At 36.7% G+C, this 27,357-nt stretch overlaps 7 protein-coding genes across 9 annotated transcripts; all 7 read left to right on the top strand.

The window, feature by feature from the left end:
- The first annotated feature begins 112 nt into the window (after positions 1–112).
- LOC104726700 (PLASMODESMATA CALLOSE-BINDING PROTEIN 1) lies at positions 113–2,726 on the top strand. The gene is given in 5 exon segments (XM_010445627.3): positions 113–388; positions 917–1,156; positions 1,451–1,484; positions 2,161–2,434; positions 2,437–2,726. Coding segments are annotated over 5 exon segments (621 nt in total). The 5' UTR covers positions 113–336; the 3' UTR covers positions 2,458–2,726.
- A 677-nt stretch (positions 2,727–3,403) lies between these two features.
- On the top strand, positions 3,404–7,021 carry LOC104726699 (PHD finger-containing protein 6-like). 2 transcript variants are annotated; one of them, XM_010445626.3, is made up of 8 exons: positions 3,404–3,571; positions 4,821–4,906; positions 5,009–5,478; positions 5,608–5,731; positions 6,000–6,230; positions 6,304–6,428; positions 6,500–6,619; positions 6,787–7,021. In XM_010445626.3, exons 1-7 carry the CDS (start codon positions 3,569–3,571, stop codon positions 6,610–6,612), a joined length of 1,152 nt encoding a protein of 383 aa, XP_010443928.1. In that variant the 5' UTR covers positions 3,404–3,568; the 3' UTR covers positions 6,613–6,619; positions 6,787–7,021. The 2 variants fall into 2 exon arrangements, with proteins under 2 accessions (XP_010443928.1, XP_087329486.1); XM_087473360.1 differs by having other exon boundaries at positions 3,430–3,571; positions 4,821–4,913.
- Positions 7,022–7,369: 348 nt separating this feature from the next.
- Positions 7,370–8,329, top strand: LOC147935564 (PHD finger-containing protein 4-like). Its single transcript, XM_087473056.1, has 4 exons — positions 7,370–7,450; positions 7,656–7,744; positions 7,857–8,110; positions 8,235–8,329. Exons 1-4 carry the CDS (start codon positions 7,370–7,372, stop codon positions 8,327–8,329), a joined length of 519 nt encoding a protein of 172 aa, XP_087329182.1.
- A 1,550-nt stretch (positions 8,330–9,879) lies between these two features.
- Positions 9,880–11,324, top strand: LOC147935563 (PHD finger-containing protein 5-like). Its single transcript, XM_087476459.1, has 3 exons — positions 9,880–10,210; positions 10,437–10,540; positions 10,651–11,324. Exons 1-3 carry the CDS (start codon positions 10,127–10,129, stop codon positions 10,958–10,960), a joined length of 498 nt encoding a protein of 165 aa, XP_087332585.1. The 5' UTR covers positions 9,880–10,126; the 3' UTR covers positions 10,961–11,324.
- A 679-nt stretch (positions 11,325–12,003) lies between these two features.
- LOC104726697 (uncharacterized) lies at positions 12,004–15,751 on the top strand. 2 transcript variants are annotated; one of them, XM_010445625.3, is made up of 6 exons: positions 12,004–12,166; positions 12,640–13,606; positions 13,711–13,834; positions 14,158–14,385; positions 14,479–14,603; positions 14,711–15,751. In XM_010445625.3, exons 2-6 carry the CDS (start codon positions 12,673–12,675, stop codon positions 15,454–15,456), a joined length of 2,157 nt encoding a protein of 718 aa, XP_010443927.2. In that variant the 5' UTR covers positions 12,004–12,166; positions 12,640–12,672; the 3' UTR covers positions 15,457–15,751. The 2 variants fall into 2 exon arrangements, with proteins under 2 accessions (XP_010443927.2, XP_010443926.2); XM_010445624.3 differs by having other exon boundaries at positions 12,006–12,170.
- Positions 15,752–19,201: 3,450 nt separating this feature from the next.
- On the top strand, positions 19,202–23,015 carry LOC104726696 (histone deacetylase 18-like). The gene is made up of 9 exons (XM_087473359.1): positions 19,202–19,575; positions 19,988–20,189; positions 20,293–20,439; positions 20,510–20,622; positions 20,713–20,924; positions 21,003–21,067; positions 21,188–21,358; positions 21,526–21,900; positions 21,985–23,015. Exons 1-9 carry the CDS (start codon positions 19,388–19,390, stop codon positions 22,873–22,875), a joined length of 2,364 nt encoding a protein of 787 aa, XP_087329485.1. The 5' UTR covers positions 19,202–19,387; the 3' UTR covers positions 22,876–23,015.
- A 150-nt stretch (positions 23,016–23,165) lies between these two features.
- LOC104726694 (histone deacetylase 5) lies at positions 23,166–27,271 on the top strand. The gene is made up of 13 exons (XM_087473358.1): positions 23,166–23,511; positions 23,855–24,056; positions 24,173–24,319; positions 24,427–24,539; positions 24,683–24,894; positions 24,977–25,041; positions 25,202–25,372; positions 25,532–25,615; positions 25,839–26,048; positions 26,142–26,335; positions 26,434–26,563; positions 26,640–26,704; positions 26,809–27,271. The coding sequence occupies exons 1-13, from the start codon at positions 23,321–23,323 to the stop codon at positions 26,972–26,974; spliced, it is 1,950 nt and encodes a 649-aa protein (XP_087329484.1). The 5' UTR covers positions 23,166–23,320; the 3' UTR covers positions 26,975–27,271.
- The last annotated feature ends 86 nt before the right edge of the window (positions 27,272–27,357 follow it).

Raw genomic sequence — 27,357 nt, 5'->3', positions numbered from 1 at the left:
ATTATTCCTTATTTTTTAGGTAGAGAGAGTTTTGAATTTCAAAACTTATCTTTAATTTAAATATCAAATATACGTACAAAAAGTCTACACGAGCTAAGTTCTTTAATGATGTTAAAAAAAAGCACTCAAAAGGGTTTTGAGAAGAGACAAGAAGACACAGAACAAGTAGCCACTCTCACCTCACCACCCCCCCTCTCTACTTGCTCTCTCTCTCTCTCTCTCTGTTCTTTTTCTCTCTTCTTCTTCTTCTTCTTCTTTCTTGCTCTAGAGATCTCTATCTCCATCCTTTTCTCTCTCTCTAGAAAGATAACAGTGACATTTTGTCTGGACGCATCTATGGCTGCTCTGGCGCTTTCACTTCTCCTTCTAGCCATGGCCGGACATTCTAGTAAGAACTTTCCACTATTCTTCTTCAGATTTCTTCGCTAACAGTCTTATCTCTTTTCACTCTTAAGCCTCTTTAGTTCTGGTCTGAATAAAGGTTCTTGTAGCACTCAAGGGTTTTACTGTTCCTGAGTGTTCTGCCATTGCTAGACAGACTTAAAAAATATTAATTTAAAGAATGAGAAAGAAAAGGAATAAAAACAAGATTTTTCCTCTGCTCAACTCATTTTTAATCTTGCTTTCCTTTTTCAAGTTCTCTTTTTGCAGCTTCTTTCTTATTGATTGAAATGTTTTTTCTTGGGAAAAGTTCACAAACTATTAATAGAAATCTTGCTAGGTTTATCTGATCTGCTTGTTTTCTCACAACGTCTTTCTTATATTGTTGGTTATTTGCAAATCTTGATTTTTAATGGTGATTTCAAGATTTCCCCAAATCTTGTTGGTTTCACATTATTAAACAAAGAAGATGCAGTTATCTATATATTTCTTCATCACTTCTAATGTTTGTTGACTTTCTTGGTGGTCTCTGTAGGTGCCTTATGGTGTGTGTGTAAAACAGGACTGAGTGATACAGTGCTACAGGCAACCTTAGACTATGCCTGTGGAAATGGAGCAGATTGTAATCCTACTAAACCAAAACAATCTTGCTTCAACCCTGACAATGTTAGGTCCCATTGCAGCTATGCAGTCAATAGCTTCTTCCAAAAGAAGGGTCAATCTTCTGGCACTTGTGATTTTAAAGGCACTGCCACTCCCACCACCTCCGATCCCAGTTAGTCTCTCTCAACCATCCTCATTTTGTTATTCAATGTGTTTTAATTAGAACCAGGGGGAGCCCAATGATAAAATAAACTTGCTTTTTTGGAGTGATTGTTAGGATTCATGTGGTGTTCAAATTATTGATAGTTACAGAAAGTTGGAGGCTTTTGTTTTTGTCACTATTGGTATTGAAGATTCTGAGACAAAATGGATACGCCAAATACATAATAAAGACTCTATTTATAGCACCAAGTTTGTGGATAATAATCAAATATCTTAACATTGTTCTGCGTTTTTGTTTTCACAGGTTATACAGGATGTACCTTCCCTACTAGTGCCAGGTATGCTTCTGATTCAAATGGCCTTATCAAGAAATTGAAAAAGAAAAAAAATACGTTTTGCAATTTTTGGGACCAAAACCAAGAATTTTGATCAACCTTTATTCTATATTTGTGGCAAAGAGAAAAAGTAGATTAAAGTTTTGATTTGGGTCCCAATTTACAACTTTTTTTTTTTGTTTTTGTTTACTTTTGTTTTGAAAGAGATAGCATCATTCACATCAGTTTAATATAAAAAACAGCATCATTAATATTACTTAAATAGACTAAAGGAAATAGAATTAGTAATGTAATATTGACTCTATTGTTTACAGTTTCGATTACTTCTTCTTTGTTTAAGACCCTTTTAACAGGAAGTGTTCAACATGGGCCTAAAAGTACGCAATTTCCTTTATTTCTTTAATCAAACTTTTGATCATATCTATTATCATATCAAATGCTTTATTGGAATTACAGTTTGAACGCATGATCATGTTCTTTACTGATATGGCCGTATACTCAATGGTACTCTAAACCTCTAGTCTTTAGAACCCGTCAAAGACCCCTTGAGTTGTTAGAAACTGAGACTTTTCTTTTTGTTAGCGTTTCTGAGTAACATGAATTTGCTTTGAAGAGCGTCCTTCAAAGCAATGTCTTTCATAAGTTGTTGTTTCTTGTCTGATATATGTTCTTCTTCCAGCGGCTCTGGTGGCTCTAGTAGCGGCAGCACCAGCATGTCACCTGGCACATCCAGTCCAAAAAGTAGCTCAACCACCACCACACTTCCTGGAAGTGGTACCAACAGTCCTTATTCAGGGACCTCAACCAATGGAGGTTTTGGAGGCAATAGCACGGGAATCAACACGGGGTCAGGGATTAACCCGGATTACTCGGCAGAAAGCAGCGCGTTTTCTCTCATGAACTCAAGCAAATCGTTCATCAGCCTTCTCTTGATCATCGCGTCGTCGAGTGTTGCTGTTCTTTCTTGATGCTCTAAGGATGTTAATGTTCTCTGGTTTTGTGGGTGCACTTTAGTTTCGTTTCGAGGACATGGGTCTAGTTTAGTGGTAATGTCTGTCTCTGTGTTATGGGTCTGTGTTATGTTTTTGTTGTAAGAAGATTTCAGCTCTTGCTTTTTTACCCGTACCTCTTGACGGTTGTGGTAGATTTGATGCAAGTGAAAAAATTTATATATATGATCTTATCTCCGGCTCATATGTAATATAATTTTATTACATTGAAATGAATTTATTTTTGGTCTGAAAAAACCAATTTGCTTACTAACCATCATACTTTAAAGCCCACGTCATTTTGTCAATTACGTATATAAACATTCTATGTGGTTCGATTAATGGTGCTTTAACATCTTTACAATGTCATTTTTTTCTTACGATGCGAAAGTAAAAACGTAGAGATCTCAATCCATGCGTGTGCCATACACTAAACAAAAAATTTGTATATACTATATAGTATCAGACATCAGTTAATATAGCATCATAAAACCATAACACTAAACTAGAATAACTTAATAATTTAACGGCATTAAATATTGGTGTTTTTGCTGACTTGTTTAGAGCCTATCAAGTAAAAAACTGTAAAAAGTGGTACTAATTAATACTATTATTAGTACAATATTATTATGAGCTTACAACAGTTTACAATCAAAGGGTATTGGAGATTTTGGTCCCATCCATGTACTATTATAGACTCAACGTTTTTAACATCAATAATAAAACCATAATTTCGATCAGAGAATCAATATACATTTGATAGGAGTGCAGAATAGGTTATGATGGGTTGACGACAAAAAAAAAAAAAAAGAAAAATAAGTTATGGGTTATTATGAAGATTTTAAGAAGTTGAGGGTCTTTTCAAAAATTAAGTTAGAGAATGGACAGATATTGCAATTTTCGTTTTTTAAAACATTTCTTCTTCCGTGTGACGACTCTTCTCACTCTCTCTCTCTTTTGCTGGTCCCTCAAAGCTCCCACCTCTCCCCACATTTCTTCTCCATTCTCTCTCTAAACCCATTTCTTTCCACCAAAAATCGAAACTTTCCGGTGAGTTTTCAACATTAGAGCTTCGTAAGACGCAAATCATACCGTAGTATGGTATGTAGCAGCACCGTCTCTGTTTTTTTCTTCTTTTCCATCGTCTGCTCCGTCTTCGTAATGTTTTTTTCTTGATTTTTTTTTTCATTACCATTGTTGCTCCTTTGGTTCCGTAATTCACAAGCAAGGGTGTTTCAGATCTTTGTCTGGGGATTTTGTGATAGTTTGGTTCTTCACTGGGCCAACTGATTTTTCTGGTGTATCTACATTTTGGTATCACGCTTTTAGCAACTGTACTAAAATGGGTTTTGGGGAATGTGTAGGGTTTTTAATCTAGGGTTTCCTTTTTTGGGAAATCTTTTATTGAACATGGAACATAAATGAGAATCCTTGGCTTTCGGAGATTACTTGTCTTCGATTTTGCTTTTGTTAAAAGGTTGCTAATTTTTTCCCTGAACTGAAATGGGAGACTAGTGTGTTGCAAGATGTTCCTTTTTAAATGAGTTCTGGCTTGGTCAAGTATGATCATAACCTGAGTTGCAATATGTTAACTGTACTGTGTTGATCAATGATTTTTTTCCTATTTTGGTTCCCCTGTGTATTGATTTTTTCTTTTGTTCTGAGTGAGCTTTCCTTTCTTGTTTGAAATAATCAGATTTGATTTCCTGTGCGTGTATATATAAGTTAAGATTTTGTTTTTTTGACATGAGTTATAGCTGAATCGAATCTATCAAAGGTAAGTATGGCTTCTCTTTGATGAGTTGCAAAATCATATTGGCGTTACTCTTAACAAAAAAAGATTTCCTTTTTGAGTCTCTTGTTTGAAATACTCTAATCAGTATTCAGTCTTACTGTACATGCTTATACATCACATTTGGCCACTGATCCGAGCAACTTGCTTGTCTTTGATGAGTTGCAAAATCATCTTTGCTTTACACTCTTTATCAATGATTTTCTTATTGATCGAAGCATTATATTATATCTCCTTTAAACGACGAACAGTGCAACTACTTAAGAAGTGTTGAGGGATCAAGAGTTATTCCTAAACGGTAGTTAGTTAACAAAGAACAGTAGAGTTAGAAAAATGTCTGCATACCCATTTCGTTTATGCCTTTATATGGCTCCTGATCTCTGTCTTTAGGTTGTATGTATGTATCATTTGTATGGCTTTACTACACTGGTCTTTTCTATTGCTTTTCAAAAATTCGGTGTTGAGTTACTGGGATCCCTTGAGTAACTATACATTTTCGTTTGCTTCCCAAGCTGGTGTTTGCTTGCTGATGATTCTCTTTTACTGCAACTATTGTAGAAGTCAATTTGTGAAACATGTGGACATCAAGGATGGAAGGAGTTACTTGTAACTTGCTCGAAATGCCGTATAGCCTGTGAACACCGGTGAGAAGTAATATCATATCTTATAAGTTTTGCTTATGTAGTCAAATGAATATTTTGATTGTCTTTCACTAATTCTCTTTCGATTTGATCTCTGTTTTCCAGTTATTGCATGCGGGGAAATTCATTTGAGACCTCAATACATTTTGTCTGTGCTGATTGTTCGATGAGACCTGTTCAAAACAAACCTACTTCAGGTTCTATCAAAGCAGTACCTAGAAGTATTAGGAATAAGGTGCGGGTAGAGTCCTCCAATCCAGTTCCCAAATGGAAAAAAATTCCTGAAACATCAAAGATGAAGTTGATTTCACCAGACGAAGTCAGAAAACTTTCATGTGGAGGCAATAAATCAATTTTTAAAGTACCAAGACCAGTTTCAGCTCGTTCTGCAACGGGCTTAACAAAAGAAACTGCTTGGTTTCCAAGAGCTAGGAGTTTTAATTCTTCAGTGGCGGCTCACAAAACCAATTCAACCCTCCGTCCACCTAAAAATGTTGAGCCTCGTAGTCCACGTACTCCGCAAATTCGTCCAGGATTCATAAGACAATCTTCTAAGGCACAAGCAGTAGTAGAAGGTGGTGTCTTGTGCTTCTTCTCTTTATGGATTTTCTTAATTATCTCTTTCCTTTTAAAAGGCCTAATATCCCACACTTCTTTTACTCGGAAGACTGAAACACATATTGAATAAATTTTGGCTTTTCAAGGATCAAAATCGAAAGTTGGTGATGGAGCTAAATATCACGGTTCCAACGAGATATGCCGATCAATCTTATCAGATAAATTGTTGCAATTACTTCCATATCGTCCAGCTTTGCAGCCCACTTGGAAGTAAGTTACTGATCACTCCAAACAATATTTCCTCTTGTGCTACTAAATATGTTTTATGCTACAGTCAGATCTCTTACTAATTTCACAATTTTCCCTAGATATGTATGCACATTACCCTTTTCTTTCACTCATTGTGCTTAGCCTTATCTGCATTCTTGAAAAGGAAATCTCCTTAGTTTCTTTAGCATGAGGCTGTGTTACATTGCTGAAAAGCCTGAAACTGAAGATGTCCATATTTTATAATTTTCTCTTTCTGCCACTATACCAGGGGACGCATTATGGACTCTGGTACACCATCTGAATTTAATGGCGAGTTCTTAGCTCAACCGGCATCTAAAGTCCGTGCAAAGGCCTACAGACTTTCAAAGGGGATTCCTGTCGTACTCAAGGTCAAATTGGTTCCTATAGGCAATCTTCTGAATGATTTGTTTGTGAACAGAAACCCTGGGCTTTCAGATGTCGAGATGTACATTTTCCCATATGACAAGAACACAAAAAGGTACACATGCCTCTTTTTCTACAAAGGACAAGCTTCATGTATATCGTTATCACAAAACTTACTATTCTTGCAGGTTTACCGAGGAACGTGATTATCTCTTTGAGGCCATGAGGACTCGCAATGCCATGATCAAAATTAACGTCAATGGCACACCACTGTTGATATTCTCTTCAAAACTACTGGACAAGTCCTCCCAGAGTAAGCCTAATGCATTCTTGCAGATTTTTCATTGGCTTCAAGAATGAATAAAACCCGTTTTGTGTTTGCAGTTATCATCAAGATGCAGAAGAAAACAAATAACTTTCTTTGGGGAATTTTTCTCCTAACAAAAAAGTCTTTAGCACTTCTTCCAGGAACTTCCAGTCAAACTTCCAGACAATGACTCTGAAGTAAGTTATGTCCTTCTTTTTCTAAATCTAAGACCCTTCCAAGTTCCAGTTAGTAGATTCAGTTTGGTTAGAGAGCTTTAATGTCAAGTCTGAAGTCTCCAAATGAAATTGTTCTGTCTCTGATGTTATGTGTTGTGCTTGTTTTTCACTGCCTCTGGTGGAATCAGCCTTTATTCAAACATACCAACCACTGGAATTCTGGGAAGCAATTGCAGAGACAAAACAGGGAGAGGGATTGATTCAATGCGAGTGCTAAGTGGCTCGAAGAAATTGTTAAATAGAGTAGTGCTACTAGTCTCTGATTGTGTTCTATTGTGGTGTAAGAAGCAAAGATTTCAGCTCTTGACTCGTGTGTTACCTTTTTTTATGGCTACTAAATAAAGAAGGTTGTATATTTATTAATATTTTTCCTTGACGGTAAATGGTAGACTTTATTCATATACATAACTTACTTGATCCCAAACTTATTCTATAAACAAAAGTAAGAAATTTTACTATTTAAACAAAAAAGACTCTTATATAGATACGGATTTTCATTTTCCATATATTTGTATCTGAAATTTAATTAATCAATACCACCACAAACTTGTAATTTGAACTTGGCTTTCGTATATAAATAAAGCAAGATTCAAGTTTGGGTCTCAAGCACATAAGAGGAAAAGAAAAGAAAAAAAACTGTTTCTTCCAACTCAAGAAAACGATAACCTGGTTTCAGTCAACGCCATTGAAGAAACCTTTTGATAGATAACAATGGACGCCGTCGAAAGTGGATATGAGGCTGGATCAGAAGCTTCACAAACTTCTTCAGGGTCAGAGATAAGCCTTACCGAGGTAAAACGCTAAACCCAAATTGCATTTTCGACTAAACTTACTTATGGTTTGCATCTCTTCTTGTAATCAGAAATCATTGTGTGCATCTTTTTAGACCTTGTCGATTCTGAGAATAGTCTCTTCCTCTCTCTCTCTGTGATTCGGTACCAAGATTCAGAGAATACCGTTTCCTAATTCTCGTAATCTTTCATTTTGCTACGTATAGAGAAAGAAGCCTTGTGAGATTTGCGGTTGTAACGCCGATGACGATCAGATAATGACATGTTTCATCTGCAAAGACACACGAGAGCATACGTAAAGATCAATTTCAATTCTTCTTTTTCTCAAATATTTAAAGGGTTAATTACAGTTAACACGAATCTTAATTTCCATGATTTTTTTTTGGTTTTTTATGTATATGTTGTAGTTATTGCTCGAGGGTGATGAAACATTATGTTCCTAGGATGTGGATATGTGATGAGTGTTTTACCTCAGGTCGCGTAGTTGGTACATATTTAAGAAGTGATCGAGTTGTGCCTATTCGTCGTCGTATTGCTCAAATTACTACATCATCAAGAACTAGTTATCAAGTTGTTGATAGCGAAATTGTTCATAATCACAACATGACTACATGCGAATCTGGTAATCAAGCTCCACAACAGGCACATGCCACTCCAGTGGGTAATGAAAAAATCAATCTCTTTTAGCTTAAGTATATATATCATTCAGTTTATATCTTCTCTGTTCGTTGATACAGAAATAAAGAAAGTACTGATTTTGATTTGTTTATCTATATATCGTGTAGTTGATGAAGGCTCTTCTTCTCATGTGCCAATGGATACATCTCCATTCAAAATACCAGACTTGAATCTGCCCTCTGATTCGGGATCTGAGATCTAAATGTTTGCTTATTCAGAGAGGTTTGTGTAGCTTGACCGATGACATGAGAGACATCTATAGGTTTAGGGTTGTTTTTAAAAGAGCTTTGTCTTTTTCTTCTTGGGTCACAAGTCATTTTGATTCCGGCTAGCTACTTTGATTGATCGTCTTCATTTTGACTCTTGTTGTGTACATATTCTTCTTTGAGTCATGTCTGGCTACTTTGATGAAGCTATAACAACTCCTTTTTTGCTGTTACCATAAAAATGATATTGTATATGCTTTGGAGACAGTTGATATAAGATATGGGAAATGTGATGCTTTGTTTGAATTTGTCTCACAACTAGGCCATTTTAGGAAACTCTTAATTTTTCTTCTTTAAATATCTTTGTTCTAAAACGCGCTAGGCGGTTTCTAGGCGATAGACGAACGCCTAGCGCCAAGTTGTATACGCGGGTGTATAGGCGGAGTCTAGGCGGATATTAATATATATTAAATAATTATATATATATGATATATATAAATTATAAAATAGTTATATTTTTAAACCAGATATTTATGCAGATTCAGTCATAGTTCATAGCAGCTGAATTTTGATAATAATCCCCTCTAATTTTTACTGAAAAACAATACAAAAATATAAACAACAATAATTAAATAATCAAATCATGACAACAGAATATGATTGTTACTCCCACAATGGATGTTATATAAACACTTCACAAGGAATAGCCACGAACAATAAACCAAAGGTATCACAAGCATCAACAAACTATTAGTAGTATAACATAATATTAAATAATAAAGAAAGAACTTTACCGCAAAGACTGCGATACACGAAAGTGACCATGAAGCAGCTTACGTTGAGAAGAAGGTCAATCGGAATAGAGAGATAAACCAAAGAGGAATACCGAATAACAGAGAAGAGCAATAGAATTTAACGAGCTATGAAAACGAGGTATAACCAGAGAGATATCAATATTAGTTGGGATTGTATTTAGGGTTTTTCATTAAGTATCAAGAAACTAGGTTTTTGTCCACTTAAGAAAACGTAGGGACGACATCTCGGCGGTGTTGTATACGCGGACTATGCGGTGCCCAGGCGCCTGTTTTATAAGAAAACGCATAACAAGCCGTATAGGATGTATACGATACGTTACGACACCGAATAGAGAATAGGCGTCGCATATACAGGCAAAGCGCCCGCGTTTTAGAACACTGTTAAATATTAAAAGTTTCAATCTTCTTTGTAACCAACTTTTTGACAAATGTTTTACATACATTCATTATCAATAGAATTTATTTTATTTATTGACAGCCAATATTTCAAATTAAGAGTAAGAAGAAGACACATAAGTATATTAGAAAACTTGGTGAAAAAGCTGGATAAAATAAGTGGTCTAGAAGATGCCACGTCGGCAGATGTTCTTACTCAAAAGGTGACTAATAAATAAATTGGATAATACCAATTCCTTAGATATCGGAGATTAAAACATTAATTACATTTGCTAAAACTTATTGTATAAAATAACCAATATATAAATACTACAAATTTGAAATATACTTTTTGTATATATCATATTAAGAAAAAAAAAAAAAAAAAAACAATAATTCAAGATTTGGGGTTTGGGGAGAAGCAAGAAAAGGTTTGTTACTTAAACCCAAATTCGTCGTCGTCGCTCGCTCGCTCGCTCTTGAGAAAAAAAAAAACTGACTCTTCGATTTCAAGAAAACCAAGAAAGATCGAAACTTTGAGTTTCAAAAGACCTTTTTGGATTTTTTTTTTCTTTTTCTTTGTGACTGATTGATTTGATAACAATGGTGGTGGACAAAAGTGGTTACGAGTCTGGATCAAAAGATTCGCCATTTACTTCAGATATTATTAACCTTTCCGATTCCGCGGTAAAATTGCTTCTTCGTTTTCCGATTTTCTTGTTCTGGGTTTAGAGCAATTGCATTTACACTTGCCCTGTAATCAAGAACCGATTTTTTTTGCATCTTTTTAGGGTTTCTTGATTTCTGAATCTTTCTTTCTTTCTTTAATGTTCTTTCTTTGTGTTAAATTTATGAGAAGCAAGATTTCGGATTGCTTTATCACTGATCTTTTAATTGCTACATTTATGTATAGAAGAAGAAGAATACCAAGAAGAAGCCTTGCGAAGTATGCGGAAGTGTTGCTGATGAGCTTTCGATAATGACATGCTTCAATTGCAGAGACACAAGAGAGCATACGTAAATATTGACTCATTTTCTTGTTACTGTTTTAACCACCTACTCACTCAATGTTCTTCAATATAATATTTTTCTTTGTTTTGTGTGTGTTTGTGTGTGTGTGTTTTAAGTTACTGCGCCAGGGTGCTGTTACATCGTGTTCCTCGTATTTGGTTATGTGAAGAGTGCCGTGATCCATTGTCAAGAACCAAGCAACTAATTGTGGATTACCAAGTTCCTATTGATCATCAAACTGCTCCATCATCATCAAGAACTATTCAAGTTGTGGATAACAAAATTTCAATCGAATCAAGAACTAATCGAGTTGTGGATAAGAAAGATTGGATGGGAGCTGCTCCATCATCAAGAACTAATCAAGTTGTAGAACAAGTAGTGCCACGCTCACTAGGTGATGAAACCAATCTTTTCCGCTTCAACTAATCGCCAGTTTCTCTCCCTCCCTTTGATGAAATATTGAAGAAGATTGATTGATCAATATGTCCGGTGTTCAAGCCTATGTGGGAAAGATTTTCCATTCAAGAGCCACCACAATACGTTGATCTCTCCACTGATTCAAAATCTGACGACTACACGCTTCATTTCAAAAAGACTTGTGTTGTTAATTGAGTCATCTTAATCTAGGGGTTTTAAAAAGGCATTAGCTTTACTCTTTTTTTTTTTTCTTGAGTCACAAGTCATTTTGTTAGCTAACTGAGATTGGACTTATATTATTGTCATTTGGGATCAAGTCACATACTATACGACTAATTAATGAATGTACATAACTAAATTCGTCTTCCCACTCAATTGAGCTAGGAGTAAAAGAAGGTATTAATCACTTTTTACCCCATGGTACTGTAATTAAAAATTTCGTTTATATGTATATGTACCACACAAAGTCGTACGAACGCATATGTATCTGCAAGGAAGGACCCATAACCATTTATGAAAAAAGAGGCCAGGAACTCGAAGTTTCCTGGAAAGATGATAAGAGATGCTATGATGACAATTTATGGACTCATAATCGAGGTTGCCAAATATAGGAAACCTTTCTTATAGCTTTTCAGGACTAGCCAGGCAGGACCCGTTTATTAAATGTTTATTTTTTTCTTTGTTGTTGTTAATTACTATATACATTTCAAATTTACATGTGTTATTATGTCATGAAATGTCACATACCCAAATCCAAGTTTCATAAATTTCAGTGGTTTAACACGCCATTAAACAAAAAAAAACATGTTTAACCATTGTGAAACATAATATTAAGTAGGTATGAATTTCCCAAAAGTTAAATGCACCAAAACATTACTATAGAAGCTCAAACATATAAGTCGGATTCTACTCGACTCCTTTTACTAGCACATGGGATTTTTTGCAATTTAAGAAAAGTTGGCGTTTTCTTTAATAGTTAAAGAATAGTAGGGGTCTTTTTAGTTAAAAGTTAAAAAGATATTATAGGGGTGATATCCGGAAATATCAAATTCTCAGAGAGTGAGAAAGATAATTGTCGTCTTCTTCGTTTCCCCTCTCTTCCCCACTCTCTCTCTCTCTCTCTCTCTCTCTCTCTCTTACTTTCTCTCTCCACAGTGTGTATGTGTTTCTTCCCCTTTTCAACGACAAAAACTCACCGGCGGTTTCGATTTCTGTGTAAGTAAGTTGAATCGTTTCGGTATCTGAAAACTCACATTCTGATTTTATTTTTTTTCCTCATCTCCCCCTGTGTTCGTCTTGTATTCTCTCTCGGGTTTACTTTTTTTTTTTTTAATTTTCTCGCTTTATATTTCGTACTACGCAAGCAAAAAAAAAAGTTGTCTTTGATGATTCTCTGAAAATCTTCGCTCTTCGGCTAACTGATTCCGTGTTTCCGCTTTATCTGCTCTGTTCCTTGTCACGCGTTCCGTACTTTTTCACCCGCTTAATGGGTTTTGTTAGGATTTTGTAATCTAGGGTTTCGATTATAGAACTTCTCTACTGTACACACGATTTCTTGGTGAGTCGTTGGTTTTGTATATAGAGTTAGTTAGTTACCTGAATCAGTTCGTCGATATTAATTTCTTCTCATCATTCGGTTGGATGATTTTTTTTTAATTAAAGTTTCGTTTTTTTTTTGTTTTGTTTAGGTTAAAAGGTTGAGAATTTCTCATCAATTCAGGATGAGTCCTGGTCAGTTGCCATCAGATTCGATCAAAGTAGTTCCTGGTAGGAGTAAGCTGAGGGTTGAATCTTCAAATCCAGTTCCCAGAGGGAATCCAATATCTAGACCTTCTAAAGTTAAGTTGATTTCACCCGTGGAAGCTATGAAACTTTCATCTGGAAGCAATGTGATGCCGGTTTCTCCTGTTAAGCGTGCTCGTGCAACTTATCAAGTACCAAACTCTGTCCCAGTTCGTCGAACTACTCAAACACCAACAAGACCTGTCCTGGCTCGATCAACTTCTGAAGTACCAAGACATGTACCGGGTCGTTCACCTCCTGAAGCACCAAGACCTGTTCCGGCTCAACCAACTCCTAAAACACCAATACATGTCCCGTCTCGGCCAACTTCTGAAGCACCAAGACATGTACCGGGTCGTCCACCTCCTGAAGCACCAAGACCTGTTGCGACTCAAGCAACTCCTAAAGCACCAATACATGTCTCGTCTCGTCCGATTTCTGAAGCCCCAAGACCTGTCCAGGCTCGTCCAACTCCTGAAGCACCAAGACATGTCCCGCCTCGTTCAACTCTTGAAGCACCAAGACCTGTTGCGGCTCAACCAACTCCTAAAGCACCAATACATGTCCCGTCTAGTCCAATTTCTGAAGCACCAAGAGTCCAGGCTCGTTCAACTCCTGAAGCACCAAGACATGTCCCGGCTCGTCCAACTCCTGAAGCACCAAGACGCGTCTTGGCTTTTCCTGCAGAAGGTTTCAGAAAAAAAATCGTTTGCGGTCTTCGAGCTCTGAGTCTGACTACTCCACCAGTGAGACAGGATACCAATCCAAGACTCCTTCAATCAAAGACGATTGAGCCTCCTACTAGTCCACGTTCTTTGCAGATTCGTTCAAGAATCAAACAACAAGCTGCTAATGCTACACAAGTTGTAGAAGGTGATATCTTTTGCTTCTCTTTCCTTTCGGAAAGCCAAAGAATTCTTAACTTGTTTGCATTGGATGGCTAAAAAACATGTCTTGCTTTTTCTTGGTTTCTCTAGGGACAATTGTGGAAGTTGGTGATAAAGCTAAAGATTATGGTTTGAAAGAGATACGTCAATCAGTCTCTAATGAAGAACTATCGGAGCTACTTCTATTTCTACCAGCTCAGCACCCTACTTGGAAGTGAGTTACTTGACACTTTACATTATTTTTAGAAACGTCAACTAGACCACTCTATGTTGCTAGATTATTGCCATTACGCATACTACTTAAACTCTTTCACATTATGCATATGCTACTTGGTTGAAACTGAAGATTTAGAAATTCCGAAACTTGCTGCGTTTTCTAGAGCATGACCTAAGACTCATGATGTCATATTGCGCTTTTATTGTGACCTAATTTGATTCCTTTATAGACTAGGTTCTTTGGACCTTTACAAGTTACTAGCTCAAGAGTTCCTCTTTGCTTGTGTTAAAATGAACTCTTCCTTTGAACAACTGTACCAGCGGACGCATTATGGATTCTGCCACACCACCTGAGTTTGACTGCGAGTTTTTGGCTAAACCGGCATCCAATATCACGAGGAAGGCACTTAGACTTTCCAAGGCGATTCCTGCATTACTCAAGGTCGAATTGCTTCCTACATGCCACATTCTTATTGATCTGTTTGGCAGAATCCCAACGCTATTGAATGTCGAAGTGTACCTTTTCCCAGATGAGAAGAAAACAGAGAGGTACTTTTTCTATGAAGGACAAACTTCTTCTTCTTGTTGAATCGCTGTTATCAGAAAACTTATTTAATCAGGGTATGTACACTCATTCTTCAGGTTTAAAGAAGAATATACTCATCTGTTTGAGGCTATAGCAACTCGCAATGCCATGATTAAAATTGGTATAAACGCCACTGAGTTGTTGATATTTTCCTCGACGCTATTGGACAATACCTCCCAGTGTATGCCTACTGTATCACTACAGATGTTTTTTTTTTGTCCTGAATAACTTACATTTTGTGTTTGCCAGAAAAAAAAAAAAAAAAGAATTTCCATTTTGTGTTTGCAGTTCTCATCAATACGCAGAAGAAAACAGAATACTTCCTTTGGGGCTTTTTTCTCCAGACCAAAAACTTACTTACACTTGTTCCCGGAACTGCTTCTCAAATTGATAAAGAGTCTGATGATGGGGATGTTATTGACATGGATATAGACACTGAATGCCTTACCGCGAATGTGGCTCTGAAGCTTATTGCAGAATCACAAAACACTCCCTCAAGATCACCGGAGAAGTTGAGCAAACAAGCAAGTTTACCTCCTGGTTTCGAGAAGATATGGGCACCACCCTTGGCGAAACTTAATATACAAGGAACTTTAAACACTTTGACTGATCAAACCGTGTCCTCTGGAATAGTGCGTAACCAATCAGGGAAGTGGTTGTTTGGGTACATTAGGTGCCATAAGAGCATCTCTGAAGTGGCAGCTGGGCTACTGGCTATATACCATGGCCTGAAATTTTTGTGGGACAGCGGTTTCCGAAGAATCCAATTGGAGACAACAAGCTTTGAGATCATCAATGCTCTAGCAACAAAATCGTACCTGTGTCCTAAAAGAAGAACAATCCTAAGATCGTGCAAGGACATGATCTTGAGGGAATGGGAGTGTGACATTTACCAAATCTCCAAAGAAGAGAACTCGTGTGCAGAATGGCTAGCCAGCAGATCAGAAGAACAGCCTCAAGGATTAGTTTTCTTCGAATACCCTCCTCGAGGCCTTGTGGATCTTCTGGAGAAAGACCAGCTTGCAGCTAGATAAGCTGCTTCAGCTTTTGAGGTACAGTCGTAGTGAACAGCTTAGAGGTACATAGCTTGATTTAGTAGTTTGACCTTTTGAGAATACTAGAAGAAGAAGAAGAAGAGATGTTTAGATTGTTAATGAGACATCGTAGAAGTACAGTGGAGTTTCATTGTAAACACAGCTCAAGTACACACACAAACCTTTTTGTGAAGTGAAGAATCAAAATAACTGTAGAGTTTTCACACTCCAGTATCACTGTTGTTCATTCTCTTCAGATTTAATTGCACATGAACCCAATTCACCAAACAGAAAACCCAAATTCGCCGTTTGCAGAAAAATAGGTTTAGTTTTGGGAAAATGACACCCACACCCACTTTCTCCTAAATATTGTCACAAAAACCCACTTTCCACTCATGGTATACTTTCCCAAGTTTTTTGCTTATGTGTCCACTTTCCTTTTACATTTTTGCCCTTACTAACAACTTACCTCTCTTTCTCTCCTTCTTTTCTCTCTTTTTCTCTTTTTTTTTGTTGTTAACACTTTAACAAAGTAAAATATATTTATTTGTTATCATAAAACAAATTTTCTATTTATTTATATAAAATATGTTATGATTATATATTTTCTACATTTTAAGATACATATTGCTATATTTTTTATGAATTTTTAGATTATACAATATCCATCAGTCGTTGAACATTTGTTCAATTATAAGTGGATAATCAATTGCAGTATTGTTAATAGATAATTACTTGTATTTATTCATACAAAATATACATACATAAATTTGGTTAGATCTTTATCCATAGCATATTATCCATAACACAACATAGACCAAATAAGTACAAAACCCTTTAATTCTAAATTTTAAATCCTAGATTTAGGGTTTAGGGTTTAGGGTTTAGGGTTTAGAGTTTAGGGTTTAGGGTTTAGGGTTTAGGGTTTAGTAACTTTAGTTGGTGATAAACATACTAAATTTTAAGTTTAGTAACTTTAGTTGTTGACAAACAAAAAAATGTTAACCTTATACCCTAAATATTAAATCCTAACACCACATAGACACTAAATCCATATAAGCCCAAAAACGTAAACCTTATACCCTAAATCTTAAATCCTAAACCCTAAACCATACACCTTGAACCCTAAATCCTAAACCATGAATTAAAAATATAGACACATCATCCACATACCTAAACCTAAACTTTTAACCTTAACCCCTAAATCCTACACCTTGAACCTTAGACAATACAACTTGAACTCAAAACATAGACATTGAATCTATATACCATCTAAAGTCTAAACCCTAAACTATGGTGATGTTTGAACATGCAACAAACTTGTCAATAAATTTCATCTGGATTGTTTGTCCACGTGGTCAGAGTTTGGTGGATAGGCTTAGAGATTAATAATGACCATGTTTGTTGTGTAGTATGCTTCTAGTGACACTTCTAAGTTCTAATATCTCTAATTCTAGCTTAAAAATAGTACAAAAACATTTGGCTAAAAGACATCGAAGTGGCTAAACTATAGTGATGTTTGAACATGCAACAAACTTGTCAATAAATTTCATCTGGATTGCTTGTCCACGTGGTCAGAATTTGGTGGATAGACTTTGAGATTAATAATGACCATGTTTATTGTGTAGTATGCTTCTAGTGACACTTCTAAGTTCTAATATACCTACTTCTAGCTGAAAAATAGTACAAAAACATTTAGCTAAAAGAAATCTATGTGGCTAATTTATCTTGGACAAATTTCTGCTCATGTAAAGAATGAGCAAGATATTATAAGATAAGTATCCATAACTACTAATCCACATGATTGATATTCAATGTTCTAAATAAATCAATGTTGTTAATTTTTATTTTGTTTATTAACCACTTATGAGTGTATATGTTTCTGGACCAACACAAAATATGAAGCAAGGAGCTCATGGTGTCTATGGATTTAATTGTGTGGATGTTGTATGATGATTCTTTGGTCTGTCTACATTGGTATCCACAAAAAAAATATCCACATGATCACATCCATAGCCACCATTCAACTGCTATTCTTCAGCTTAATGTCTAGATATGCTTTGTAAATCCATGGAGACCTATCCACAGTTTCTCTATCCACTAAACTTTGTTTTTTTTTTAAAAGTGAATAGTTTTGGTTTTAGGTTCAAGGGTTTATGTTCTAGGATTTAAAATTTAGAATTAAAGGGTTTTGTACTTATTTGGTCTATGTTGTGTTATGGATAATATGCTATGGATAAAGATCTAACCAAATTTATGTATGTATATTTTGTATGAATAAACACAAGTAACTATCTATTAACAATACTGCAATTGATTATCCACTTATAATTGAACAAATGTTCAACGACTGATGGATACTGTATAATCTAAAAATTCATAAAAAATATAGCAATATGTATCTTAAAATGTAGAAAATATATAATCATAACATATTTTATATAAATAAATAGAAAATTTTTTTATGATAACAAATAAATATATTTTACTTTGTTAAAGTGTTAACAACAAAAAAGAAGAGAAAAAGAGAGAAAAGAAGGAGAGAAAGAGAGGTAAGTTGTTAGTAAGGGCAAAAATGTAAAAGGAAAGTGGACACATAAGCAAAAAACTTGGGAAAGTATACCATGAGTGGAAAGTGGGTTTTTGTGACAGAACTCACACCCAAAGTGGGTTTTCATGACATTTTCCCTTTAGTTTTTACGCCCGGTCACCAATTTTTTAAAAGAGTTATTTGGCAAAATAATACATTTTTCAAACATAATTAAAAAGATGATACATTTACTATTATAATTAGAAAAAACCACATTGATTACTGTTGGTCTATTTTCTCAGTCTTTTTTTCATGCCATTGTATCTCCTTTTTTTTTCATTATTTATTGATTTCTTAAATAATTGTTAATATAATTTTTTTAGAAAACTTCTTAGATACAAAAAATCTATATTTTTTTCTTTACAATTTGATATGAATTTTGTTTAATATTTTTTAAATATATTATATATATTTTGTATTCGTACACATTTTTAAGTGTACAGATGTCTATACACTTTATTAAGTGTATATATGTCTGTACAAATAATTAAGTGTACAGATGTCGGTACACATATTTGTGGATGGTTTAAACCGTACTCAAATATTGCTGGACAGTGTGAATCCATTTAATATGCTGGATGGTTTGAATTGTACTGCAATGATTTTGTAAATATTCATCTGTCCACTTAATAATGTTTACAGATATCTGTACACTTGTGTATAAATATTTGTACACTTAAAAAGGTGTACCGATACAAATAGGTATATATTATATTTAAAAAATATTAAACAAAATTCATATCAAATTGTCTCTAAAAAGTTTTCTAAAAAAATTATATTAACAATTATTTGAAAAATCAAGAAAAAGAGAAGAAAAAAAATAATGTTATGAGATATAAAAAAATAATAAAAAACCACTATCCCTCTATCTTCTATTCTCTATTTTCTCCCTCTCTCCTCTTTCTTTCCAAACCCATTAACCAGAACATTTCCGTAATGTCTCCCCATCACCCCTGTCCCACTCTGATTTCTATTTTTACTCACATCTATCTCACACCATCCTGTTTTTTCTATTGTAAATAGTGAATGTATCAAACTGATAATTAAGTTTCATAAATGTACTAGAACCCCAACAAACCCTTTTTAAAATTGGTTACTGCGGTTTAACCTGTCATCGGTTCTAGTAGATTATGAGGTGTCAGACTTCGATTGGTCGAGTTGCTAGGTTTCCCAGTTTCCCTCCAAAGAGGCTCTTAAATAAACAAAACTCGAAAAAATATTTATTAAAAATAATTAAATAGCTTCAGAGTTCAGAGTGTTTTGTTTTTGCTGCTTCTTGACCCTCTACCTTCCCTCACTGCTCTTCGAAAAATTAGACTGTCACATCTATCTAAGATAACAATGGCCGGCGAATCTTCCGGCAAGGACTGCGACGGTAAAGCCGCCGGGAAAATCCAGCGAAAATTGGGTCTTGTTTACGACGAGACGATGTGCAAACACGACACACCAGACGGTGAGGTTCACGTAGAGTGTCCCGACCGCATCAGAGTTATCTGGGAAAAGCTTCAGCTCGCCGGAGTCACTCAAAGGTTCATACTTTTCCTCTTCTCCTGCGATTTTGTTGTCTTTTTTTGGCGATTAAGCCCTAGAAAATGCTGAAACTTTGCCAAAGTTGGTATTTTTCTAAATCTTGAATTGTGTATTTCATATAATGGACTAGAATTGTGTTCTATATATAGTATAGGTGTTTTTATTCTCTTTTACTTGAAATTCTTCATAATAATATTTGTCTTTTACTTAAGGTTATTGGCGGTTTTAGTTTTGACTTATGTGAAGAAAGTTTCTATTCCTTTCTTTTTTGTTTTCACTCATAAAGTCTATCAATTAGAGTCGGAAGGTGCAATATAGTCTCTCGGGAGTGTACTTATCAAGATCTGTTCTTGGATTTTGTTGATTTTTTTGCATTCTCTGTACGGACAATGTTGGTCTCTCCTTTTGCAGATGTATGGTTCTTGGTGGTACCAAAGCGGAAGACAAGCATCTTAAATTGGTTCACACAAAGAAACATGTTAACTTAGTGAAGAATATTAGCACAAAACAGAGAGATTCTCGGAGAGACAAGATTGCTTCACAGTTGGATTCGATATATATGAATAGAGGTTCATCTGAAGCCGCATATCTTGCTGCTGGATCTGTTGTTAAGGTAACAAACAAAACTAGATGCATACAGATACAGATCACTTGTTCCTATCTGCTATAATGATTTGATTGATGATATGTAATATTACTTTCTTGCAACTTAACAGGTGGCAGAGAAAGTTGCAGAAGGAGAGTTAGATTCTGGCTTTGCTATTGTCAGGCCCCCAGGACACCATGCTGAGGCAGATGAAGCCATGGGTTTTTGTCTATTCAACAATGTTGCCGTTGCTGCTAGTTATTTACTAAACCAAAGAGTAAGTACTTCTTTAGTCACATTCCTTTGTTGTGTTTATTCTCATGTTCTTTTGCTTTAAACTAATGCAGCCGGATCTAGGTATCAAGAAAATTCTGATTGTTGATTGGGATATCCATCACGGAAATGGTACACAGAAGATGTTCTGGAAAGATCCCCACGTACTAGTATTCTCTGTTCATAGGTATGTATCTGCACCCTCTGTCTACTCTTCTTTCCAAGCTCACATGATCTTTCTTGAGGTTTAAAGTGACTGGAAATGCATTTGTGCTAGGCATGACCATGGAAGTTTTTATCCATCGGGTGATGATGGGGATTATAACATGGTTGGGGAAGGTCCAGGTGAAGGGTTTAACATAAACGTTCCATGGGAACAAGGTGGATGTGGAGATGCAGATTATCTTGCGGCATGGGACCATATCTTGATTCCTGTGGCGAAGGGATTTAATCCTGATTTCATTTTGGTTTCAGCTGGAGTTGATGCAGGTATATATTGTCTAAGCATTTATTTCAAGGCTATGCCACGGTAAGAGGCGTGTAACCTTTTCAACTTCCTCTTAACAGCTATCAATGATCCGCTCGGGGGTTGTTGTGTTACACCATATGGATATTCAGTTATGTTGAAGAAGGTAGTGTTTAAGTGAACTCTCCATTGTTTGTATTTGTGTTCCACCACTGGAAATAACAAAGCTACATAATCTACACTTGGATTTGACCTCGTAAAATTTGTTTCACCAATGTTTTTTCAGCTGATGGAGTTTGCACAAGGAAAGATAGTGCTAGCGTTAGAGGGAGGGTACAATCTTGAGTCAATGGCAAAGTCTGCACTCGCATGTGTCCAAGTTTTGCTTGAAGAAAAAACAACTCAATGGTCTTCTGGAGCATATCCATTAGAATCTACATGGCGTGTTATACAAGCGGTATGGCTCTATATCATCCTGTTTTCTAACTTTCTCATTAGACAATCTGAAACAATCTTTGTATGAATTGGCTACGATTCTCTTTTAAGCTCAGTTTTCTGTCACAAAGTATTGTGTAGCGCCTATGTTACTAGTTGACAAAGCTCATCTGTTTCTTGTGGGTTTAGGTACGCAAGCGACTATGTGCATATTGGCCTTCACTTGCAGATAAATTATCGTCGAAGCTGATTAATCAGAAAACTCGTACTCCAGTTGGGAACCTTTCTTCTTGTCTACCATCATCTACAGTTAGTGGCGCTAGGGCAGAAGGTCCTAACCTAACCGTGCTTCCCTCCTTAGAGAGCACCAGTCATCTTTTGCCCCACTCACATCTTTCTGTCGCCAAAAAAAGAAAGGCTCCCGCTTCTGGTTCGACCTTAAGCTATCGGTTCTCAGAGATGGAGGATGTTATGGTGGACAAGGTTCTCCCGTCTTTTCACGAAGAGCTGAAGGGTATGGAATTCGAGGAACGCATCGCTTTCGGCAAAGAAAGTTCCTTAAAGGTAAGTCAAGTTTCAGTCTTCCTCTGCCTCAACTTGTTGTTTTATCTTCCTGGGATTGATTAATTTTCTTTGCATCCCTTTTAGGCAATTTTGATGTTTGATCACCTTGCTCAAGAGAATAGGGAGTTGAGGTACAAATGTTCTGCTGCTTCTGACGCGTTGATGGCGTCTAATGAGAATTTAAAGAACCTCAGTGCAGAAAGAAACTCAGCTGACGCTCTCTTTCGCCGTGAAGTGGAAGAGTTGAAGTCTCTATTGGCTGCTCGAGATGGAGAACTGGAGGCAAGTAGAAAAGAGTTAAAGGCCAAAAAGAAGGAGCTAGAAACAAAAGAGAAAGCGCGGCTAATGTTGGTTCGGGCTCGGGAGGATGATATTCGTGGTCTTCGTGCTAAAATAGGAAGTTTGGTGCAGGAGCGAGATGAGGCAGTAGTAAAAGCTGAACATCTAGATAAGGAACTCCAAGATGATAGGTTAAGAAACCGAGTTGGGAATGGATCTCACGAGTCCAATGAAGACATGGACTCGGACAAGCTCGAACCCATGTCTCAGGAGTTCAATGAAGACACGGACTCGGAAGATCTCCAAAGCCTTGAGGACTTCAAGAAAACCTGGGAACGTATTAGAGAGAATTGGATAACAAGCATTAAAAACTTAAAGCAAGTGGGGATTCTTGCCACCATCGCATCAGGTATCACCAATCAGTACCAAGTGTATCGTCGATGGGAGAGGCAGGGTACTCTACTAGGTTGGGAGCTTGAGGTCGCAGCAGAAAAATACCACAACCTTCGCGCGTTTCTTGATAAGGTCGGGCAGAGCGACGTTTACCCCTCTGTAGAAGTGTATGAGAAGAGCTGGAACGATGTTCTTGCTAGCCATCGCCCACCTGTGGTGACTCGTGAAGACGCCTCTTCCCCAGCAGTCACAGTAAGCACTAAGCGTAAGAACCGGAAAAGGGTCCGGCGCAACGACTCATAATAAAACACTAAGCATCATAATAAAACACATATCTCGATTTTGTAACAACTGTGGAGTTTCATTGTAACCACACGACCTTTTTGGTGATTGTAACCAAACAATGTTTTACTTGACAAGTAACGAGAGATCTTGAAGAACAACAGTAACAGAGAAAGTCAAAACAATAGTATCATTTTAAGATGTTGGAATACTAAAGGTTTGGTTCAATAATTGGTCGATCAATTCCGGTTTGGTTCTTCTAGAAAAATGTGCCGTGTCAGATGTTCTTTGGTTGAGATAAGTTTCCCACCAAAGGATCTCCAAAATAGTCAAACCTCCAAAAAAAAAAAATATAAACAAAATACTTTGAAGCTTTTCAGAGTGAGAGAGCAAAAAAAAGATTTATACCATTCACCTTCTTCTCTCTTATCGTCGTCGAACGATAAGACTGTCACATCTCCCTGATATGGCCATGGCCGGAGAATCTTCCGGCATCAATTACGGAGATTGTGACGGTAAAGTCGAGCGAAAGGTGGGTCTTATTTACGACGAGACGATGTGTAAACACGACACACCTGACGGCGAGGATCACCCTGAGTGTCCCGATCGCATCAGAGTTATATGGGAGATGCTTCAGCTCGCCGGAGTTTCTCAAAGGTTCATCCTTTTTTCTCTCTCTCTTCTTGTGCCGGCTCTGTTGTTTGTTTGATTAATAAAGCCCTAGAAAAAAAATGCTCAATCTTAGTCAAATTGGGTAATTTCTGATTCCAATCTGTTATTTCTTGTTTGGTAATGACATTTAACTATCTGAATTTGAATATTGTCAAATCGTTCGTATGCTGCTGAATTTGATTCTATATAGGTGTGTTTCATCATAGCTCATCAGAGTAATCTGGCAGCTCATTAGTTAACAAGGTGGAATTTAGTCTTTCGGGTGTGTATCCAATACCAACTATCCATCACAATTTGTGTTTTTTTTTTTTTTTTTTCCTTTTTGCAGATGTGTGGTTCTTGGTAGTAGCAAAGCAGAAGATAAGCATCTCCAATTGGTTCACACAAAGGACCATGTTAATTTAGTTAAGACTCTTAGCACAAAACAGAAAGATTATCGGAGAAACAAGATTGCTTCACAGTTGAATTCGATTTATCTCAACGGAGCTTCATCTGAAGCCGCATATCTTGCTGCTGGATCTGTTGTTAAGGTAACAAACAACTCTACATGCATACAGATGACTTGTTACTATCTTACTGGAAGATAGAAAACTGCTATAATGATTTGATTGTTGATATGTAATATTAGTTTCTTGCAAATTAACAGGTGGCAGAGAAAGTTGCACAAGGAGAGTTAGATTCTGGCTTTGCTATTGTCAGGCCTCCTGGACACCATGCCGAGACAGATGAAGCCATGGGTTTTTGTTTGTTCAATAATGTTGCTGTTGCTGCTAGTTATTTGCTAAACGAAAGAGTAAAGACTTCTATTGACTTTTGCGATGTCCTTATATATCTCTTGCTTACATTCAAATTCTTTTGGTGTGCCTGTTACATAGTTCTTTTGGATTTTCTTGAATGCAGCCGGATCTAGGCGTCAACAAAATTCTGATTGTTGATTGGGATGTCCATCACGGAAATGGTACACAGAAGATGTTCTGGAAAGATCCTCGTGTACTATTTTTCTCTGTTCATAGGTACGTAATTGTGACCTTCGTCTACTCTTCTTTTGAACCCGCCTGTAATGATTTAAGGAGCCAATTTTCGACTCTGTTACCTTTTCACTTGATTTCTATTGATTTTTGTACTTGGAAAGTAACTGGAACGCATTTGTGGTTAGGCATGAGTATGGAAGTTTCTATCCAGCAGGGGATGATGGAGATTATGACATGGTTGGGGAAGGTCTAGGTGAAGGGTTTAACATAAACGTTCCATGGGATCAAGGTCGATGTGGAGATGCAGATTATCTTGCCGCATGGGACCATATCTTGATTCCTGTGGCGAGGGAATTTAACCCTGATATTATTTTGCTCTCAGCTGGATTTGATGCAGGTAAATATAGTTTTAAGCAGTTTCTTATTCAAGACTTTGTTACGTTCAGAGTTGTGTAACCTTTTCAAACTCCTCTTAACAGCTATTGGTGATCCCCTCGGAGGCTGTCGCGTGACACCATATGGATATTCAGTTATGTTGAAGAAGGTTGGTGTTGAACTGAACTCCCTCTTTTTTTCATTGTTTTTATATGCGTTTCACGGGTCTCCAGCACTGAAAATAACACTTCTTGGTTTAGCTGGTTGTTTATTCCTGAGCTACGTACTTGTATTTGATATCATTCTGTGTTTCACCAATGTTCTCTCAGCTGATGGAGTTTGCACATGGAAAGATTGTGATGGCATTAGAGGGAGGGTACAATCTTGACTCAATTGCAAAGTCTTCACTTGCATGTGTCCAAGTTTTGCTTGAAGACAAAGAAATTCAAGCTTCTTCTGAAGCATACCCATTCGAGTCTACATGGCGTGTGATACAAGCGGTATGCCTCTATACCATCCTATCTTCTTAGTCTTCTTACTTTCTGCTTTCACAATCTGAAACAACTTTATTTCTCTTTCCAGCTATATTTTCGGTCATATATATTCTATAGTGCCTATGTTTCTAGTAGAAAAAACTGATCTGTTTCTTGTGGGTTTAGGTACGCAAAAGGCTATGCGCATATTGGCCTTCACTTGCAGATGAATTATCGTGGAAGCTGATTAATCAGAAAGTTCCTACTCCAGTTGGGCACCCTTCTTTTTGTCAATCATTTCCATTTTCATCGTTAATCAGAAAGCGTTTCCTTGCCAGATCGGATTTCCGAAAACCTCACTTTTTTATCACTTAGCAACCACTTCTTAACTTTTTTGCCTCTTTACTAAATTTCCTCTGCTTAATCTTCTTTTTTAGAGACAGTTTCTGTATTTCTTTCTTATCACAGAATTTCTTTTGTTTGTTCATTATAGATTATCCTTATCTCAAGCTCCGACTCTGAAACTGAAGACGACGCCCAAGGACTCCTGGATCAGATGTCGAAACTCAGCATTGAAAACCACCAAGTAGATACTGCACGTACATCTTGGAGAGCTGATCTTGCAAAGGTTGACGTTTGGTATGCTTCTTTTGGATCCAACATGTGGAAACCAAGGTTTCTTTGCTATATTCAAGGGGGACAGGTAAGTGACCCTGTTTTGTTTTGTTTATTTTGGGGTTGGGTCTGAGCTTTGGTCTTAACTGACACATATATGGCTGTCTGTATTTATTTTCAGGTCGATGGAATGAAAAAGGCATGTGTTGGTTCAATGGATAAAAGTCCACCAAAGGAAATAGTGTGGAAAACATTTCCACATAGATTGTTCTTTGGCCGTGAATCTTCAGCTAGCTGGGGTGTAGGCGGAGTTGGTTTCGCCAATCCCCTTGCTAATCACAATGATCAAATTCACATGTGTTTGTACAGAATCACGTTAAGTTTTACCACTCTTCATCTCAGTTTCCACTTTCCATATGTAATTCATTTGGTGAACTTTTCTACTTATTCACTGTGTTTTTTGTCTTGAACAGGCTTGAGCAGTTCAACGACGTTCTGTGTCAAGAAAATGGTTTGAATGTAGATACTGATTTGCCAGTCATTGATCTAGCTGCTCTGCAGTTAGCAGAGAACAAAAGCGCCATAATACCTGAAGCTGTTTCGGTTAGTCAGAGGATAAATGTTGATTGATACACTAATGGAAACATGTAATAATCACACTTATACACATTGTTTACAGAATAGTTGGTATGGATCTGTTGTCTGCTTGGGGAAAGAATGCGACATTCCTATACTTACAATGACGTAAGTTTTCATTATTCTTTTCACTTTTGCTGCGAGACGAATAATCTCGACTAACCTCATTTTTTTCCTGCGGTTTAATTTCTCAATAACTTTTTTGTTTGCAGTTGCACGCTTTCTGTGTTTGAGAAGTTCAAATCCGGTGAGATCCCTCTAAGACCTCCTGCAAAAGCCTATGCCAACACTTTCATAAGGGGCCTTGTGGAAGGAGGAAGATTCTCTGCAGAAGAAGCTGAGGCTTACATTGACAAAGCGGCGTCTACACCTCTCTGAAGTATTATTTATACCCAGAAACCGCTGACGATGTGGAGCCTCAGGTTTCTGAGTTATTCAATTGTAGGATTAAAACCACAGGTTCAGAAATATATATTGTGAGACTTTATGAGTATGTCTTCTGAAAGAAAGATTGTTTCCTCTCGTTGCTTTGAGTTTGCTCCCTAAGCAAACTCCTGTATGTATACTGTATTTTAGTTATCTTCGGTTTTAGGCTTTTATGTGGGCTGTGTATATCATTAAACCCTGTATGGTTTGTATTAAATGCAGGTTTAGAATGCAAATCAATATTATGAATTCGGCTTACGTACTTGATGTATAATTTTGTTTAGAATGCAAATTTTTGGTATTCGTGCCAAGATTGAGAGTTTGCTGCGGGAGCG

Source organism: Camelina sativa, chromosome 11, assembly GCF_030686135.1.
Source record: "Camelina sativa cultivar CO46 ecotype springtype chromosome 11, ASM3068613v1".
Lineage (NCBI taxonomy): Eukaryota > Viridiplantae > Streptophyta > Magnoliopsida > Brassicales > Brassicaceae > Camelina > Camelina sativa.
The sequence above is the reverse complement of the archived record's forward strand: the minus strand, read 5'-3'. Positions and strand labels throughout refer to the sequence as shown.